The sequence below is a fragment of the Triturus cristatus genome, chromosome 4_1, assembly GCF_964204655.1.
Source record: "Triturus cristatus chromosome 4_1, aTriCri1.1, whole genome shotgun sequence".
Classification (NCBI taxonomy): Eukaryota; Metazoa; Chordata; class Amphibia; order Caudata; family Salamandridae; genus Triturus; species Triturus cristatus.
In genome coordinates, this window is record NC_140585.1 from 527,651,599 (window position 1) to 527,672,560 (window position 20,962).

The following is a 20,962-nucleotide window of genomic DNA, read 5'->3' on the forward strand; positions in this document are numbered from 1 at the left end:
ATGCTGGTCCCGAGCACTGGAAATTACCGGCTCAAATTAGGCGCTGGTTTGGAGACTCAAATGGTGACCTCCATGTTACACCCATGTAAAGTGTGCATCTTGGGATCCATGGAGTGGTCTGGTCTGCCCATGTCTGGAATGGAGAAGGGCTCCAAGCCTTCCCAAGAGTTCACCTGTTACTGGCCTAGAGTCCTCCTGTCCAATTCGTGAAGTCTTCATGTCCACCTTCCACACAAGGTCTGCAGCCCTAGGGGTGCAGATCACTCCCCTTGCTAGAGGTGTCTTTTCCCTCCTGCTTAGCCTTCCTTCCTCTCACTGCTCACCCAGGAAATACCACCCAGGCAGTGTTCAGAGCCACACATCAGTGTGCCTGGCCGTCCGTTCTCTCAGCCTGGGCACAGGTATTCCACCTCCATTAGGCCGTTGTTAAAGAAATTCTACGTGCACAGCAATTGAAATCTTAAAGGGGATATTAACAAAATTAAAATGAACAGTCTGTGAACCACAGATTCATTCACCCAGAGAATTTGCTCGCAATGTGTGTTGGAGCAAGCTCTGCAGCAGTTTAGAGAAAGGACACACAGGTCTGAAATAAAAGCATTAATGCAAAGGAGCATACACGTGTCTGAAGACTCAGATCATGAGAAAGGAAGAACATTATCTTTAGAATGATACGAGTATGTAAGCATTTCCGCTGAGCAAACTAATCATCACTTTTTCGTCTCAGGAGCCGAGATGTCATGATGAGGCTTGAAACACAAGATATGGGCATTTCCTTCAGACATGTTAGCTTGAGCTGAAAAATGGCTGAAAGGAGATACAGTTATGGTAATCAATGTCATAACCCGCCTCGCTCCTTTTTACCAGCCCAGCATCATCGTCTTTGCTGTAGCACATTCTGATGACCAAGTTATAGCTAGAGCTACACCACTATAGGGGCAGCAATTACATGTTATGGTACGTTATTTATGTTTATATAATGCATTCTATGGAAAATATGGCCCACGGCCCAAATGCCATGTCTGTACTTAGTTAGATGTAAGCAAAATGTTCTATTTAATGTGTTGTGTTTGAAGTTTGTGTGTGCTCCATGCTATTGAAAAGTGCTCTTCGGGGCCACATTGCAGCCAGCTGTATAGTATATCTGCGCTATGTGGGGTGTATGCAAGGTCTGTCCAGAGCGTTCTGTTCAATGCTTGTGTGTGTTTTAAACTACTTACAATGCTCTTGGGAGCTGTGTGCCATCCAGCTCTATTGTATTTCTGAACTATGTGCTATATAAGCTCTACCCAGTGAGCACTATTACATGTCTGTGTGTGAGGTGCACTATTGAAAAGTGTTGTTGGGTGCTACAGTGCACCACAACGGTCAGCTGTATGCTCTATCTGAGGTGCACAGTCAACATACCTTTGTTAACTGGTTACTGAGGCTTAGTTTTTTTCTGGTTCCAGTACCCCTTGGGCCCCCACTCTGCCTATTCCTTGCATTTGAAATTTACATTTACTACTGTAGTATGAGAATGCATTTCATGAAAAGGAATATAAAGTAGGGTTGCCAAAAGAAAAATGCCAGCTATGTGTTTAAAGGGCCTGGAAAGACCTTGTCTTGGCACTAAATAGGGTCATAAATAAAAAAGTATGTATTCATTTGTAATGTGACTTTTCTGTCTGTGTTCCCTTTAATTATCAGTCATGGATCTCATCATTCAGGCAGCCCTAGAACACAATTAAAGTGCATTCTATTTATATTTGCTGTTCGAAGTATGCACAGATAAGTGTTGAAAATACGGCTTTAGGTGACTGCTTATTTTTGTCGGTGGTTAGGTGGTGGGCCGGGCCGCGGGGGGGGGGGGGCCTCATTGTGCTTTGCAGGGGGGGCCACCTCAAGTTTCGTTACGCCACTGGCAAGAAGCCTCTGACCCTGGAAACTGAGATAACATTTCTCTTGACAAAGTCGGAAGTAAGTGTATTATTGCTGGGGGTGAAATATTTATTGGACAAGTGGTTTCTCCCTGAAAAAACATCTGTGTATGGGGGAGGGGGGAATCCTCCATCTTTGCATTATGGGACGACCGATAACTTGTGCAAGGGAGGAGGGAGTTACCCTTGTAAATTACATGATATTTTTGTATTATTTATTTGCTTTTGGCCTATAATATTTCAGACTGAGTGGCACTTAAGAAAATCCTCCTGCTTATTTACATCAGCAGCCACCCTGCAGCTAGTGAACTATAAACATTAAACTCCACATAAGAATAAACATAAAGCTGGTGGGTGCGCCTGATGTTCTCCGCCCCCTCTAGAGATCAGGGCGACCCCTCGTCCTAATCTCGCTGTCCTACATAATGCAGTCATTGACCATTTTAAGAAGGGCTCGCTTTCCTGTTAAGCAGCTCCGTTGTTCTGCTCTTGTATCTTATCACAGTCTCCTGGCAGCCTTGCAAGTGCCTGGAACACATGCATGCTCGTAATGTAATTCATTTGTGTTTCGCGCATTTCTCGTTTTAATGGCATGACTAATTGATTCCCCTTTTCATCAAACAGCAAAGAACTCAATTATGGCGGGAAGAGCTCCTTGGCTGCTTTTTCATTTCTTTTCTGTTCGTGGGAGGCTCATCTGGATTTTACTCGCACAACTTAAAAAAAGCATTGGCATAGCCAATAGGTCTCGCCTTTGGGACCTTATAAGTGTTTAGCCATGCAATAGTTGATGTTGTTGCACCCTGGATATTGTGCTGGATAACTAAACACTTATAAGGTCCCAAAGGCGAGACCTATTGGCTATGCCAATGCTTGTTATTTACTGTATCCACCACTGGTTGTGTGTTTTTTTGTGAATTGAATATAATGGTTCTGGCCCGTGCTACCTTAGGTATTGGTTAGCTCAGTTACCGCTGAGCAACCGGTGCAGAAGGTGCGCTGGTTGTGGGCTCCATATTCCCAGGGCACGAGTCAGGGGTACACGAGGGTGGATGGCGTTCACCCACTTTTTTTACAGGGTGGACGCTGTCCACCCTGACAAGAAGTTGGGCCCCACTGAAAAAGATGCTGAATTCGTCCCGGTGTAATTTCCAAACACTGGGACACTTTCACCAGCGCGTGGGGCTCTCCTATTTCTGACTCCTGCTGGCAGCAGTCAGGAGCCTCACACCTAGAAGCAAATGCAACAGTGGGGAAACAAAGGTTCACACCTTGTTAGCACTTCGCACGTACTTAAGAGAGGCAGCTTTTCACTTTGTTCAGGCTCTGTTTAGGAGATATGCATGCACTGTAAGAACGTCAGATGTGTTGATCTTTTCCAGTATTTGCACAAAATAAATAGCATTTATATACGTGCATACTACCCCTGAGGAGGCGTTGCAGTAATTTAAATATCACTATTTTTCCTTTAAAGCACTATGGGTAGAGGAAGTTTACTGTGACAAAAGGCAACATTGTTTTATGTGTAAATTACAAAAGTGTGAATCTTCTGCCTAAGCCAGGAGAGTTTACCTGTATACTCGAAATGTGCTCATGATAGACCTGCTAAACATATATGTGAGGGCTTAAGATCTGATATCACTTCTTGTGATACCACTTCCTGTGATGTCACGCGCTGTGAAGTCACACCCCGCGATGTCACGCGCCGTGATGCCACTTGCATACTGATTGATTAGGTTAGTCCCCCACTTCTTTTTTTAGGACTAGTGCCCTGCATATTCCTCCCTACTGGATTTGACAAATAAACGTTGTTATGGAATTTACTTGATTAATCCAAGGTTAATTAATCCGAAGTTAATGCAACACCTGTGTATGCCTTGTAATCAGTCTTCCTTGTGGAATGTAAATGTTGCTTTTGTGCTCTAACAATTCATATGATAAGTGCTTCCCAGCAGTTTCACATGGTGAAACTACAGCTGATGCCTAACTTCATAGCTGCCAAGGTTTCAGATTGCTATGTGTGACATTTACATAATTTCAGAGTAATTTTGAGTGACATTTCAGCGACTACGAGTGACACTTTCGCGCAGACAAAATCATCAATGAAGATGAGGGAATCATATAAATATCAGAAATTACACTAATTTGAACAACGAGAAATTCTAGGAAGATTTTAAAACATATCTGCAAAGCACCAGAAACTGAATGAACTTGGACTATCTGAAGTTGTCGCACACAAAAGAGCCACATGGATAGTAAGCAGCTCCATAATTCTCAAACCTACATACATCCGATAGCCGTACTTCTTAAACAATGTCAGTGTCTCGCAAAAATGTGTCAGTGTCTCACATAAATGTGTATTTTAGGGCAGTGGCGCATTTGCTTGCCAGGGAATGTAGTTCAAGCATGCGGGGGCAACAAAAGCTAGCGACAACCTTTCGTGTAAACAATAAGCAGCATGAGCACATCATTAGGAGCATTACTGTTGCCACAGAAACCATAATGGTACGTCACTCGTCCTCCTTGTGGCTTTGCATCCACAATAAAGAGGCAGAAAAATACAGAAAAGCCTTCTGGAATGAGGCCATGTTAGAGTCAGGCAGCCAAACAGCTACAGTTGGAAAGTGTATCTATAATTGAAACCAAAGCCTGGCTTAGGCATGGCCGTCATTGACGACAGAGCCCGCCTGCAACGGTGGTTCGCCAAGTCTTTTCTAGTCCCATTGATAAGTTGCTTTTTATTCAGCGTGTAGGGCGGGCGAGTGGCCGTGACGTAGCTGTGCTCCTCCTGTGGGTGGAGCCCTCTCCGCTGTGCTGTGGGCTGGGATGCCCTGGTGCTTCTTACAACCACCTGTGTACATTGAGGTGCCAGTGTAAACCCGCCTGCTGTGTGCGGCGGAGCCGCGCAGCAGGAGAACGCACACTGGCTTGGTCCATGTCGCTGTCCGGCACCGAAGCGGCGGGAGCCGAATCTGCAGGTAGGACTAACCCCCCACCACCCCGACCTGTGGCATGCAGAGGATCTGGGGACCAGGAAGGCAGTGGGTTGAGCAGAAGCATGAAGGGAATGCTGGGGGCCAGGAAAAGAGTGGGCGATGGGCACCCCTGCTAGCAGATGGTGGACGGGGCACCTGGTAGAGACATGAAGTATGTAGGGACACTTGCGATAGTGGGGACACGTGGTCCGCAGGGAATGAAGGACATCGAAAGTAGAGGTTGTTCACACATGAATTAAACAGTATGGGTTGCAGTGACAGAGCAAGGGGTGCTCAACAATGAAGAGAAACTAGGTGTTGGGTGGGCACGGGTATCTACTGTAGGCAGAAAGTTAAATATCTGAGGTTACGAGGGACATGGTGGGCATCTCTTTGGCACGTGTGAGGTGATGGCAGGCAGGAGATGAAAGGCTACAGTGACAGATGAAGCGTTGTGGGCACCATCGGATGAGGAGTAATTACATCGGACAATGGTGGGGGCACCTGGAGACCGCTGCGGATAGTGGGTACTAATAGATGATTTGTATTACTTATTTCACAGCAGCAGCATTTCAAACAGAAATGTTTTAATGGAATCTGTGACTCAGTGACGACACACAGATCGACAGCGAATGGAATGGTTACAGTAGTGGCAAGAACATCATTCGTTGTATCTATTTGTGTGATTGAGCCCGGCGATTACAATACATTAACACAATCTGTGTCATGGAATTAGTTAGGCGACCCTAAAGTTTTAACATTCACGTCTATGACAAGCCGAGGGATAAGACAACGTTGGTTGGACATCTTAGGGACATTAGGAACATAGCCTAAGGTTTTCCGCCTAAAGAAACGGGCATATGCACACCTGCGCAGGAATACTTTTGGCGAGTGGTAGGTACTTCCTTTTGGACTGATGCGGACTTTCCATCGGTAATCATGGGAGCAGCCAGAGCCAGCAGCGCGCAGGGGTTTGAGGCACAGCCCAGTTACCCTTGCACCTGCATGTGTGTGAATGGTGGTAGGTGGGACCCCACCCCTCCCCCAATCAGTGTACCTGGTGTCCCTTGCGCAATAAATGACTACCAAAGCTGTCACTAGGCAGAGAAGAGCTGACCGAATGAATCTTCCGCCCTTTTGGCTGGATCATGCAGGCATAGGGGCAAAAAGCGTCCTGCGCTCACCCGCGCATGTGAGTGCGTCGATAATTATTGACATTCAGGGTGGGTTCTTTTCTTCCACAGTGTGCATTGTGCCTGTGCGGGTTTGAGATGCTCTTACAGTTGTACGTCAAAGCGTAGGGTCCAAGAGCCCGTTCACACTGGAAACGTCGGGCCACGACCAGTGGCGTAACGACACTTGAAGGGGGGCCCTGCAAAGTACACGGAGCCCCCCCCCCCCCCTCACTCAGAAGCTTTCAGTCTAGGATACTGTGCTGAAGGGGGCCTCTGGAGCTCGCCCCCACTGCGCGGGCTGCAGGAGCCTTTCTTGTGTCACTGGCTGCACATGGTGCTCCCTGGGACCTATGAGGTCAGTCCGCTCCCCACCTGCCGTCTGAGAGCCCGGTTAATGAACGACATGACATTTATTCCAGGACTGCCTTGAAATCTTAATGCCCTGCGCCGGACGTGTTTTGACAAAAGTTGATCTTGCCACATGCCTCCTCCAGAGGAGAACGCCCAGAAGGAAGATCGCCGTGTCCTCACATTACCTCGCAATGTATCTGCCCATCTCCAGAGTTAAATTCATCACCTCCCAAATTGTGGCACCTCTGCACACCGCGGAGTCGGCGGCGTTTTCAAGCAGTAGCGCTAGCGAAAACATTACAATAAAGCACTGTTACTTCAAATGTTTTTATCAGGTAACCTGCTGCTTTTCCCACGCGTTTTGTGTGCATCACAGGCATAGTCCATTACATGGGGAGGAGGAGACGGGATAACACACACACACTTTTTTGCAAACCTCAGTGTAATGGAACATCTTTAATATGGACATAATATCCAATGAGCATGTGTTGGGTTCCAGTCCAGTTTCATTATCACACACTACTACAGACTCGAAGCTGAATTCTAAATTCTTCCAATCTTGTAAAGATAACCAAAGGCAGAAAATCAATGTCTAAGATCACACAGCTTACTCCCAATCGGAGACCAGGGTTAAAAACCATTCCCCCTGGTTCCACAGTTTCCAAAATGCCCAGTAGATCACTGATGTGGGCTAGTTTTGATAGCAAGATGCAAAGAGGGCGGTCCAGGGGGTATGACACTGTTAGAAGCCAAGCCCAGATTTTAATGCAGCGTTTATTATCAGCATATTTTGTTAAAAGTAGTAAAGGTGTGGTTAGGTGTCAAACAAATAAAAACTTTCTAGACCCTTCCCTCTATTCCTCCAGTTTCCTTTATCAATCCAAATAACAGACTACCAAGTCCACCACTCAAATTAAATTCATATTTCCCTATACTAATTCGCCACTAATACTGTTTTGGGTTTCAGAGTATTTTGCTACCTGCCAAAAGGCGCTAACACCTCTTCAGGAGTAGCAAGCACTATAAAATACAAACACATTCATCATCCTTTTCAATTAAAATAAAAGGCTAAAATGTCCACTGCTCAAATTAATTTCATATTTCACTATACTAATTCACCACTAATCCTTTATGGGTTCCGGAGTAGCTTGCTACTCGCTGAAAAAGCGATTCAACGCCTCATCAGGGGTAGAAAGCGCTATATAAATGCAATTACAATACAATTATTATAGCTTACCGGCATCTGTGTCATTGTGTGGTTGGAGGACTGAATAACAAATGCAATCCTCGTGTTTCTTCCAAGAATCCTACAAAAATGTTAACAGAAAGCGGTACATTTGGTCTTTCTTCTACCATCAAAGAGGAGCATGCCTGGCATGCTTCTGATTAAAAAATAATAATAATGTGTGTGTGTATATATGTATATATGTATATATATATATGATAAAGTACCTTGTGCTGTACATCACAAGGATATTGCAAGTCACCAAGGAGTTCCAAGACCATATAGATCGAGGCAGAGTGAGGATGAAGGCATAGTTCCTTTAGAAGGTCATGGAACTCTCAGGTACGTTGCAATATCTTTAGAATGTGCAGCAGAGGGAAGGTATTTTATTCCTTACAATACATAGTCACACCATCCTCTTCCTGCAAACCACTTAAATCCTTGGTGTCTTGCTCTTTCTTATGAAAGGTAGTATGGTTACAGACATGAAGAATAAAAGTGGACTCTAATGCGAAACTAAACATATAAAAAAGAAGTTAGTAATTTGTTGTAACATGGTATTAGAACCAGTTTAATGTGTCATATTGAAAAAAAAGTGCTGAGGCTCAGAATATATAGAAACAACTGATTCTGTTTTTCCTGTAATGATCTTTTGTGTGCAAATAACAAATATGTTGCCATAAATATTTCTGTACTGTTGGTTTTAGAAAGACAGGCAAGCAGAGTGGAAAGCCAGTTTTCTTTGCCTTGTTTAAACTGCAGCTGCAATTATGTTCCTTCACCCACCTTTCACCATTGCTGCTGGCAGCAGGCATTGTGATGTCAGGACTCAACTGTAATAACTTATTCCATTTGACCGGTGGTGCATTTTATTAAAACCGGGACTAGAGATGTCACAAGTTGCCTGTAAAAAAATTAATTGGAGACCATGTTTTATACAGGGATCGTAGGCACCCATGTATTGTAAAAACACTTTATTTTTAAGATAGCACTTCTGCACTCTATAATACTCAATTTAAATATAATCGCTTCATTGAGCAGTTAAAGAGGAGGTGGTCCTGCCAGAAATAGAACTCAGTTGTGATCTACAGACCCCTGGAGATTCCAGCAACATTCTTTAACTTATTGAGCCGTCTGAGTCTCGTTGACCTCTTCAGTTATGTTACCCGGCAAGTTAAAATTCTGGTCCATTTTCTCAAGTTCTGGTGTGATCAGTGGTGCCAATTCAAGAACACTGTAGAGAATATTAGACAGTTGGAAACAAGGAGGACTCGAGTCCTAGCCCCTTTTTTTTTTAGGTCTGTATGATACCACAGTTATTTGCTCGACCTATGGTCACTGCTTCTTTAGAATATGCATAGGATGTAGGGCTTGCCTCCAACACACTGAGCATCTTTCTCATCTCATGACATTGCGTGTGCCATTTCACATGTTATTGCATTGCAATAAAAAAGGGACTATTGTACATCATCAAAGTACACTCGGTCATCACACATTAAATTATTTCATTCATAGATACATTGCATACAAATAACTAGATTAAAAATATGTTTTAGCCAGGACCTCAAATACAAGCCAGCACTCTTGTCTCCACGGTGCTTGCGCTTAGGGGATTTAGGTTTCCGTGAACGAAGGAGGTTTTTGGTGAACTGCTTGATTAAAGGTTTCACTGGTGCAAAGGAGTCGCCTACTGTATGCAAAGCTTGTTTCCTCACATGACTCACGCGACTCTTGTGTCTTAGCATTGCAATAGCACTGAATGCCAGGCAGTCGGAGTGTAAAGTGGGTCACATACCTCACCTGTGATGCATGACCTGGTTTGACCTTAGCACCCGAGTGACACACTTTTCTACAAGATCGTCAACACTGCTAAATTTAGTTCCTGCAATAGTCCCGGTTGTTTTCAGCTGATCGTAATTTCACTGAGATGCTGGCGTCCTAAACATCGCTCGCGCCAGTATCCACGCTTGAGGACGCAGCGTTATTCGTCACCTCCTCAGCAGTCGTCATTCTCAGGGCTCTGCAATGTCTTTAAAACGGTGGAAATGGAATAAACCGACCTGACCTCTTTTGACTCGTTTCACAACTTTGTTAAAAGGTGTGACAAAGAAAAGGTTTTGTGTGAACTATTGAGGTCTGCAGGGAGACACTTTTAGAAGTGATTTAAACATGTCTTATTTTTACCTAATACCATGGACCATAAATGTAATTTTTATCTAATTCTGAGATTTCTGCCTGTGAATTAATTTCTTTAGAAGTTAGTTATCGAGAAATGGCGTGGGTGTATACTTCCCATAAAACTTTTAGAATATTATCCAAGTACTCAATAAGCACATAGAGGGATATTTTCCTTATAATAAAACATTGTTGCACCAGCCTCTTTTGCAATAGTATTTTGTCAGGACTTCGGTCGCATTCACTATTTCTAGAGAAAGGCCAGGTCTACGGGGCGGACATATATCTAGATAAATCTTTGTAACAAGTATTGCATGTTGCTCATGGAACCATAGGGAACCAATTCTGCTGCAGGATCACTGAGTGCAAGAACCTTCTGTGGGGGCTTTGATTCATGGAGATAGAGACATTGAGCAGTCAAGGCTTGCTCTTCTGTGTGTGGTGCCAGGCAGACATTCAGATACTAGCACCACTTGAATCACAGTGCCCACTAAACACGATTACCAGCCAGAGTCATAACTTAGTCTATTATCTTCATCCATGTTAACATGCTGAATAGATCAATAAAATGAACTACTCTAGTTCGGCACTAGGATACGATGAAGACATAGACTTCTCCATGTATGAAGGAATGCTGCTCACCTAGAACCGTCTCTGCAATGCATTGATTAGTTTGTGCAGTGAATTGATTAGTTTGTGCAATGCATTGATTAGTTTGTGCAATGCATTGATTAGTTTGTGCAATTCAGTCAGAGAGTTTTGCATTGATCTTCGTTATAGGCTTAAGAGCATCTGCAGGTTACTTTTGGCACTCATCTGCAGTCTGTGCCTCACATGGCAAAATCTTTCGGGTAAAAGCGCAGGGTTGGTGTCCCTCCATAGTCAAACGGCAGCACTGGTCTACTACAAACACAGCATATCATTACCAACAGCTTTTCATTCCCTTCCTAGGGGGTAGTGGAGCATGCCACATGGAAAGAAAGAGGTGTTAAAGTTACCCTTGCCGTAATAGTGGATTGCATGGAGGCTACTTGACCACTTTCCTCTTGTTCCTGGTGGGTAGGGCTTTATGGGATCCTCTCTCTCTCTCTCACTCTCTCACACTCTCTCACACTCTCTCACACTCACTCACTCACTCACTCACTCACTCACTCACTCACTCACTCACTCACTCACTCACTCACTCACTCACTCACTCTCTCTCTCTCTCTCTCTCTCTCTCACACTCTCTTGCTTTCTCTCACTCTGTCTCCCAGGGAGATGGTGAGAGGGCAGAAAGAGTTCCTTTATGCTATAATTACCTTGAATTCAGGCTGGAGAGCAGCAGCATGGCCCTGGCTACTCCTCGCTCATAAAATTGTCTTCAAAGTAACACTTGAAGAAGAGGAACCTGTAGTTCTTTAGTTAATTTAAAGTACATTATGAGCATACAAGGCAGTCCTTTACCCCTTCCTTTTCAGAGCACAGCACCAGTAAGCCTTTTTTGCTCAGTCCTTGAAGTCTGGTCCTGACGTTTCAGGAGCACAGAGAAACTTCATGCCCATAGTCTTCTTGGTTAAATCTTCTATTTGTTGGTCCATATAGCTTCTGCTTAATGTCAAAGCTTGTGTATGAATACCTGGGTCTCAGGGTTAGTTTATGTTAACAAACAGTGGCAGTCAGGGTCAACACAGCCAGTTATTCAAAACTGGTACAACCTTTGCATTTTGATGGAGATCAACCAGGTTCAAAAAGAGTTATGCATCTTAATAACCAACATCCCATCCCAGAAACAGCCCCTATTGTGGCCACAAATTACATCCGCATGACTCTGAACGGTGGATACACAGTGACCCTCATCCCTCTGGACCTCTCCGCAGCATTTGATACAGTCTCACACCCCATCCCCAGCATACACATCATTAAAATCCAAGGACACACACTCCAATGTATCTGCTCCTTTCTGACTGGAAGGACCCAGTTAGTCAGCCTGGCACGATACACCTTGGATGCCCGTGACCTCTTCTGTGGAGTTCCTCAAGGGTCCTACCTGAGCCGATCCTCCTCAATGCATACATAATCCTTCTAGCCATCATGATCTGCTTTCATGACATCAGTGTCCTTTTCTACGCTGATGACATCCTCACCGACAAGACTGGATCTAGTTCAATGGCTCCATGAATGAAATCACCCACTGGATGAAGACCAACTGTCTGAACGCAGACAAGACAAAATCATGATCTTTGGGAAGAGCACTTCACTGTGGGACTCCACCTGGTGGCCAACAGAGCTAGGACCGACATCACCCCCACCATTCATGCCAAGAACCTTGGGACCTTCATCGATAGCCAACTCAACATGACCACCCAAGTCAAGGCCGTCACCGCCTCTTGCTTCCATACTTTGAAGATGCTGAGGGAGATTTTCATATAGCTCCAATCAGCACACAGAAGACGTCATGCATGACCTTGTGACTAGCAAGCTAGACTACAGGAACAACCTCTATGCTGGGTCAACAAAAAACTCTCCAGAAGGTTACAGACCATTGAGAACTCTACGGGAAGGATCACTAACCTTTCCACTCTCATCACACCATACATGAAGAAGCTCCACGTACCCAAACAAGCACATTTCAAATTCCTTGCCCACACTTTCAAGGCACTACATAACACTGGCCCAGCATACCTGCATCTCCTTTTTCAAACCTTCCAGACACCTCCGCTCGTCCAAACTTCTACTTGCACACATCTCATGCATACGGAAAACCAGATCTGACTGCCAAGGATTCTCCTATATCACTCCTAAACAGTGGAGCAACCTGCCAAAACAGATAGGAACCCCCTCCTCACTTCTTGAATCCTGCAAAAAGGTCAAGACCTTGCTTTTTGAGTGGTCACACCAAACCCTAGGTTTTGTTAGACTCACACCTGCTCAGCACCCGGATACTCTCTTGGTGATAGTGTGCTCCACAAATCTGCATAACATTATGTTTATGTTTAGTATTTGTATAGCGCTTGAATGCCGAGACGTCTTGGCGCTGTGAGTGTGGTGACAGGGAGGCACGATATAGCACGGCCTATGTAGCTGCAAAAAGCTGGGTTTTCAAGCTCTTCCTAAAAAGCTGAAGGTTGGATTGAAGCCTCATAGGTAGAGGCAGCTTATTCCAAAGTTTGGCCGCACAGTGTGTTATTGCTTGGCCTCCCCAACTTTCTCATCTTATCTTTGTCACTTTGATAAGACTTTGAGTAGCCGATCTAAGGGTGCGTGACGGAACATATGGTACAAAAAGTTTTTGAAGATCATCAGTAGCACCTCCATAAATTGCCTTGTGCACAAGTGTTAGAGATTTAAACTTTATACGCTGTTTAATGGGCAGCCAGTGAAGGGATCTAATTCCAGCTGATGTTGGCTGTCCTCTATGTAAGCCCAATAAAAGTCTGGCTGCAGCATTTTGTAAAGACTGTAGTTTTTGCAGTTGAAATTTGTCAATTCCCAGAAACAGAGCATTGGAATAATCCAACTTTGAAAGGAAAAGAGCCACCATCACTGTTTTTTGTAGCTCCTGAGGTATAAAAGGAAAGTTCTTCCTCAAAATTTTTAAAAGAAACAAACATGAGGAAGTGAGGCTATTAACCTGTGCACCAAAATTTTGCTTATTATCGAAAATAATGCCCAGGTTTCTAACCTTCTCCACTGGGGATGGACATTCTCTGGCCTCAGTCGGCCACCACGCTCGGTTCCACAGGGGCAGAAATGGCCCAAACTCCATCATCTCTGTCTTGTCTGTATTTATTTTCAGATAGTTCCGACCCATCCAAGACATAATCTCTGTGAGACAGGAATGAAATCTAAGTGCTGTGGTCTCTGGCTGGTTGGTGATGGAGATGACAAGTTGAGTCATCGGCGTACGAGACCAGAGCAAAGCCATGTCTCCTAACGAGATTAGCCACAGGGGTGACATATAAATTAAACAGGGTTGGAGATAGGGCGGACCCCTGTGGAACTCCGCAGGGAAGGTGAAAACTGTCTGATTTCATGCCATCCCAAAACAGCCTCTGCTCCCTATTCTCCAAGAATAACATTACATAATGATGTTAATGACTTTGATTCTCTGGTGATGGCAAACTTCCATAACGTCACTAGGGAATGTGCATTTCTCTCAGTTCCAGCCAGTTGAGAAAAATTACAAGAAAGTCCAGCTCTCTTCTGCCAGAGCTGACCATGGGGGATGGGGATGGGCAGTTAGCAGATCTCTTTTGTTCAGGCACTAGTAGTGGCAATGCCCTAGGCCACAGTTTGTCAAGGTGTTGCTTTTCAGGCCATAGGTTGATCCGGTGAGATGAGTGCAAAGTGTCCCTCCCTTTTCCCTGACTATCTTATTGATGCAGATAGTCAGGAAGAAACCTGGCTACTCTAGACTGCCCAGGGAGGGGGTGAAAAGTTTGCTGCACTACTCGCCGATCGCAGGCTGACCTCACCATAGTGGTGTTATTTAGGGAGTTGATCATAATGACCCCTCTTTTGTTCAATCGAATGCTTCATTAATCCCGACCTAACACACAGCCACCTGGATACCGTGGCCTGTGCCGTGAGGGGTGAGATGATGCAGCAGTGCAAGAACATTCAGGGGAGGCATGAGAGGCAGCTTTCTCAGGGACTATACGATCTAACATTGCACACCAGCTTCTTGGGGGATACACATACTCTGGTATATCACAGCCTCTCTCAAACTACACAGTGAGGGAGCATGGGCTCTTGAATCTTAATCGATGTATATAATTGTAATACAAATCCGCCACTGTTTTTATGGACCCTTTGATAGTTCATGTGAAGAGGAACTCAGGAGCTAACAGTGAAATACATTTTCATAAACAGTGAAACCATTAGGCTTCACAGGCAACAACAGGGAGAATTAAAATAAGTTTAAAAAGGATGTAATAACAAAATATTGATTGACGCAATGACATTAACCCATTAAGAATTCTAATTCAAGCAATTACAAATTTAAAAGGTCCAAGAGTCCATATTTCAAAATAAGAAAAAATAGAACGTTAGCGAGAATCACATAAAGAATACAACATATCCCGAAAGTGTGTTCTATGAAGGAAATCCCTAATCTAATTTAGCTGATATGGTTCGAGGGAAAAGGGCATTTAGTTTAGGTAAACAAGGTAAGGTGCCAACTTCAGAAAACCAAATAAAGGTCTCTAGGTCTCTCAACGAGAGAATAAGAATACGTATGCAAAAAACCTTTTTGAACTCAAACTGTGGAAATCAGCAGAGGTGAGAAGGGTCTTCTCAGTTTGACGTCAGCAAGCATCTCTCCTAACTAGTCTCCAGAACACACATTATTAATATTATTAAGCAAAACCATTCATTTCAACATTTCAGCTTTTTTCCACTTTTAGACACCAATCAGCAGATATACTCCCCACTTTCTCATGTCCAAACAATGAACCATGCATGGCTATGTCCTTGAATTGTTGCAGCAGACACTGTCGGCTACAGTCGGCTCTTCCCACGAGTCATTCTCCCACACTAGCATTTTTTTCTTTAATGAGAACCTCTCTTGCCATCATCTAATACATAACAAATAACTATTTACTAACAAAAGGCATCCAGAAAAACACATCATCGGCAATGGAAAAAACAAAAATGTGCAAACCATACGAATATAATATAATAGCCGTTCATGTGTAAATCGACATTCAAAATGGCAAGAGAAAAAGTGGTTAATGTTAACTATTTAACATGACTAAATCACATCACTAAATACATAGGAAGACTAAATACAAATGATATGATTAATATGCATACATTAATCAGCAATGTAAATCACAATATACTTATGAATGCATTAATTATGTAAATGAAAAGTTTTCGCTCTCCTAACAGCATGCTTCATATACGCAAATGCCATCTGGCTCTTCCTCTTCTACATCATAACCTTTGATATTAGCCAGCTGTCACCAACCATTAAGTGTTTTACGATGAGGTCTTTAAGTGGTCTGGGTCTCACCGGTGCTGTGAGGCAGCCGTTTTCTAAAGGGTGCCTTGAAACGGGCCTCTATTGGGCTCTGTCTTGTGCCCTGGTACAGGCGGTCCGTTTTTTTCCAGACTGCATGTACAGCAGGCACATCGATGTGCGCGTGCTCACACTGCTCACTTCTCACTAGAGGAGAAGTTACGGCATGACGTCATGCCAGAGCGTTGTAGGGGAAAGGGAAATCATTTAAAGAGAGTCCTTTTCTCTCTGGATTTCCCTTCTCTTTTTGAAACTCAGGAGCAGCAACATCATTGTGGTGTCACCATGGCTTTAAGTGGAAGCTTTTTCAATATTATATACAAGCCATAGTTGATGCTTATTTATCTTATGCAACTAACAACTATTGACAAAAGCCAATAGTCCTGACTTGTTGTAGGTATGATGTTACTTGTTGTATCAGGATGTAATGATAGAAACCGCAAAATACGGGCGGCACACTATGCTAAGCACAGATTTTTAGCTTACGTGTTTTTAAGGCACACCCTTAATTACATTGGCCACGCCTCTTTGAGAGACCCCCCCAGTTTTTTCATCCCACTTAAAGATCTGGGTATGACCAAGACATGGGGATGATAGCTACCCTTGTTGCTAGGAGGCCCGCTTTATGTAAAACCCATTGTGTGCAGGCTCAGGTAATCTGCTGATGAGCAGAACATGCTCAAAAAAGTAGAGCCCCTGCTACAGGAGCTCAGACATAAGTCTCCTGTGCAGAGAAACACACAAGGCCCATCAGAAATGTTAAAATAAGGAGCAGACGACACAGGCTACTCTGCTGTGTACTTTTGACCCTACGCAAGGGTTTTCCTTGGTCCACAGAAGTTGCAGTCATGGAGTTTCCTACACAGATTGGTGAAGGCTGAGCTGTCTAGTGTCCATATGCCGGGATTGTGCTTCAACACAAAGATCCATCTGTTCCCACGAATCAGGTAAATGTGACTCTCTTAGACAGCCTTGAATAAGAGGCATAAGTCATGAAACACGAGTTGGCTGTACCTTTTTTGAAGAAATATATACAACGAATGACTATATTTACGTTGAAGAAATAGAATATGGATATTGAATTGAGATGATATTTTCTTCTCTGCAAATTCATCAATTAATTTTCTTATGGTTGTATTTACATTGAAGTTATATACAAGGAATGTATATAATAGCGTTAGAGGATTGTATCATGAGTATTATATTGTGATGACATTCTTTTGTTTTATAATCTCATCATTTTTCTGAGTAATTTATTGTATATAAGAGCTTATTTATCTGACATAAATACATTGTTGCAGTATGCATTTAAAAGCAATTGCATTCTGCATGTATTATAGTAGATGGTTTTGGGGTGCCCTCTACATTATAATTTTTAGTCTATGATAATTATTTGTTTAGAAATTGTCACGTGACTTTTCAAAAACTAAGAAACTCTTTGGTTTCAAAGACTTCTTTTCAAAAGTAAACTACTCTCTTTTACTCATAAAGCATATGGTCCAGACTACTGCCGGCGTGAATCCAAGACCACCATCTTTTATAATTAGGCCCAATTCGAGAAGTTTCAGCAGAGTACAATATTTTCTGAGATGAATTGTCACTTTTATTAAATTAACCCCAACTCACCTCAAGTGCAGAAAATTTAGCGCTGCATTATATGCCAAAAAGCTTCTATCGTTTGTTCCTCAAGCTCCAAATTAAACACATTCTTTCGAGATTTGAAAAAAATATTTGTAATATAGTTATCAGCAGTTTTTTTAAATGGTAGAAGCATACAGTTTTTCCTTTTTAGGTCGAGCCTGTAGCAGCGCGCATGCGCTGCTCGGCGAGACTTCATGTAGGGGCTTCTGAAAGCTGACCACACGCTTGTGCTTTTGATCTCGTCGGCTGCAATTGGCTTTTGCGTGCATCTTTTTAAAAAGACAGCACGCAATTGGTGAAAGGCGGGCGCATGTCCCAGCTTTCTTTAGAAATGTAACCGCCTATTGGTGTCTGTTACGCGCAGCTGCGGCATCTGGTTTTAATTATAAACATGTGTTTATAATTAGCGCGCGTTCACTTTGCTGCTGTGCTCCCTAGCCCCTCTGTGGTGCGCGCGCACCACTGGTTTCGATTCCGTGCTTGTTGTCAATAAGCTCTCGTTTTTTCAAAACCATGGCGATTTCCGGACGTCCAGGCTTCTCAAATGCATTTTGCTTTCGGCGTTTGCTGTTCATTTCTTTACTTAATCAGAAAATGAGCGTAGTTGTGTCTTGTGTGTGTTTTTGGGCTACCTGCAGTTTAAGCCTGTGGAGGGCTTTAAAGCGGACTGATTAATGCAGCATGCACGTAAACACAAAAGCGCTATATAGCCGACTCCTTAATATCGACAGTGGAGACTTTCAAATTATTTATTTTCCGAGAGCTGAGAATTCACCTGAGATGGCCACAAACTTTTGTCATCATGCTGCCGGTGTCAAATAGGTGAATGTGAAACTTCTACTGTCACAGCTAACGAACTATCAGCTGCATGGCCAGGCCAAGGGGGATGTGTGTGCGCATCTAAACTGGCAATAAAACTCGTTCTATCAGCGCCGGCCAAACTATATTGGTAAATAATCACTGAATTGCCGCATAATCTTATTTAGTTATTGGGGCCAGTGTTAATTTTCTCTAAGATTCATGTCTGTCTACACCATTCAGTTTTTGGTGGGTGTGTGAGACCATTTCAAGCATGCGCAGCGAGCAGCATGCATTTCAAACTCCTTGTGTTAATAGTGTATTGCCTTTTCTGACACAATGTATCCTGACTTGGTGCCTTGCTGTATCGGAGTAATGTGATTTCCCTCCCACCCTCCCCCCCCCCCCGGAAGGCTAGTTTACATTTATTGCTTCAAAACATCCCTTTCTATGGTGAGGTGCATCAGGCCCTGAGAAGAGTCTCTCTTCCTGGACTCTGCTGCTGTCTCTGAAGGGGCTTGTTGTGCCTGCGCCTCTACTGAGTGATGGCTCTTAGCGTCGGCTTGTTGACATTCAGGTTAACTATTGGCCTGCTTGGTTGGGGTAGCATTTTAGAGGCCCCCTCCCCCTCCACGGCAGCGCTTCCTCAGTGTAATTCCTGCAGGATTCACCTACACTAGCCAAGGGTGGGCTTAAGTTGCAGAGAATGTCGGCGATGCGTGATTACGTTTTTCTTTCTTTAAGTATTATTATGGGTTTTCACAGCGTGCACCAGGCCTCATGAGCATCATATCACTGTACATACATTTGCAGTTATATATTTCTTACAGAAACAGTACAGTAATCTATATATATCTAGACACAGTGTTTCTTTACAGTAAAACGCATATAGGTGTCTTCAGACCACTTAATTCCACTACACAAATACAATACACACAGCACAATTCCACCCCACTTAGTTCCACAACTACAAATTCCAACCCACGTAATTCCACTCCGCACCACATACATCCACTCCAATCCAAACCTAAGCACCACATACATCCACTCGAGTCCAAACCTTAACACATTGGTAAACGACATTGTCATTTACAGCGCCAATAGCTCTAACTCTCTTTCATTTATTCCATCCTGTTTTAATTTTTCTCTTTGTACGTTGTTCCCTTCCCCCACTAAGTCGCCACACCACTTCCCTTCTTTCCTACAACTATCTTGCTTATGATTTCACTCCCTTGATGCTTCCTGCTTACACATATGCTTCCATACTTTATAGCGTGCGCCTACTTTCTTTCCAAAAACATTACACTGTAAATACAACATAAATAAAAAATTGTCATTTATATCACCAATAGTTCTAACTTTACAAATGCGCGACCTATTGTATTGCAAATGCTTGTTTGATAATGCAGTTGGAATCTTTTCCTCGTCACACCAACTGAACACACCACAGGTTTAACAGTTTGCATTGACAACCGTTTTTAAATATATAGTGTTGTGAATGGATAGCTCAGATGTAAAGTTTCGTTAATCAAGGTTTAACGTCACAATAAAATAAGTATTGGCAAAGCAAGTATGTCTTGCCTGTGAGAACTATTGGTTTGACCAATGGTTTTTAGTGATGTGGTTTAGCATGGCTACAGAGGGGAAAAAAACACGGTGCTATGAAGCAGCTGCTGTGGCCATCTCATTTTTAAAGGTGAGTGCATGCATGCTTGCAAATTTATCCAGGCAACTTTTTTCCTCAATTTTTTGTTTACGAATTCACTTATGTTTTTTTCTCAAAGCCGGGTGGAGGACACAGCATGGCAGGTGTGGTTGAGTCAGCAACACTGAGTCATGGGAGGAAAACCAACAAAGAGGGCAGGGAGCAGAAGCAACACGAAGGATGGGGTACGCACTGAGGGTGGGAGAAAGAGAATATAGTAGAGAAAGCAATATGGGGGGGAGAAAGAAAGGTGATAGAAAGCAACCTCGGGGGAGAGAAGCTCCCGAGTGAGAGCAACGTGAGCGCGATGCCATGGAGATAAGCACACAAGGGAAACAGCTGGAAAACACATGCACTCTTGTGGAGTACTAAATCGAAATGAAAAGTTGTCTCCTAAAAGTGATCACTGGATGGACACAAGCGGCTCTGGGGAACAAACAGACACAATATGGACAAAGGAAGCCATTGAATAGGAAGTTAAAGTAAACAAGTCCCAATAATGCTAAAGGATGGTAAGTAATGGGCGGTTTAAAGCCCCCTGTAAGATCTGGTAAGCTGACAGTAAGTGTTTTGCACCCAGACAGCTATGCTTTTTGGTAGGCTCAAACTAAAAAAGCACTTTTAACTCCTAACATACTGGCAAATATATCTTTTTTAGAGAACTGAAGATTCATGGATGCCTGCACTTGGTCACCATAACCCTCTTTTAATAAAACAGTGTTGTTATATTTGAAGTATTGTGATTGTTTCTAAAACCAAGATGGATTTGAAGTGCAAGTCATTAATTATGTTACTCAATCAGATTTCTGCCCATCGAAGTGGAAATCGAAAGTGCTTATTCCTGCTGCTTTTACATTTTTTTGTACTTCAATGTATGGTTTACTTGAATACAAAAGCAAGGTTGAATCTGTAGTTATAGATCATCAATGAGTTACAGGCCGCAAATCATATTTAGGTCTCCTCTACAGACAGCGTTTAGCCTGCCCATTGCTTT

General features: G+C 43.3%; 1 protein-coding gene across 1 annotated transcript in view; it reads left to right on the top strand.

Annotated features, from left to right (window-relative positions):
• The first annotated feature begins 4,745 nt into the window (after positions 1–4,745).
• The window catches only part of BMAL2 (basic helix-loop-helix ARNT like 2), a 227,159-nt gene continuing 210,942 nt past the window's right edge, over positions 4,746–20,962 (top strand). The window contains exon 1 of the mRNA XM_085652803.1: positions 4,746–4,897. Within this exon, the coding sequence (XP_085508929.1) occupies positions 4,855–4,897 (43 nt within the window). The 5' untranslated portion in view covers positions 4,746–4,854. The remainder of the gene's footprint in view (positions 4,898–20,962) is intronic.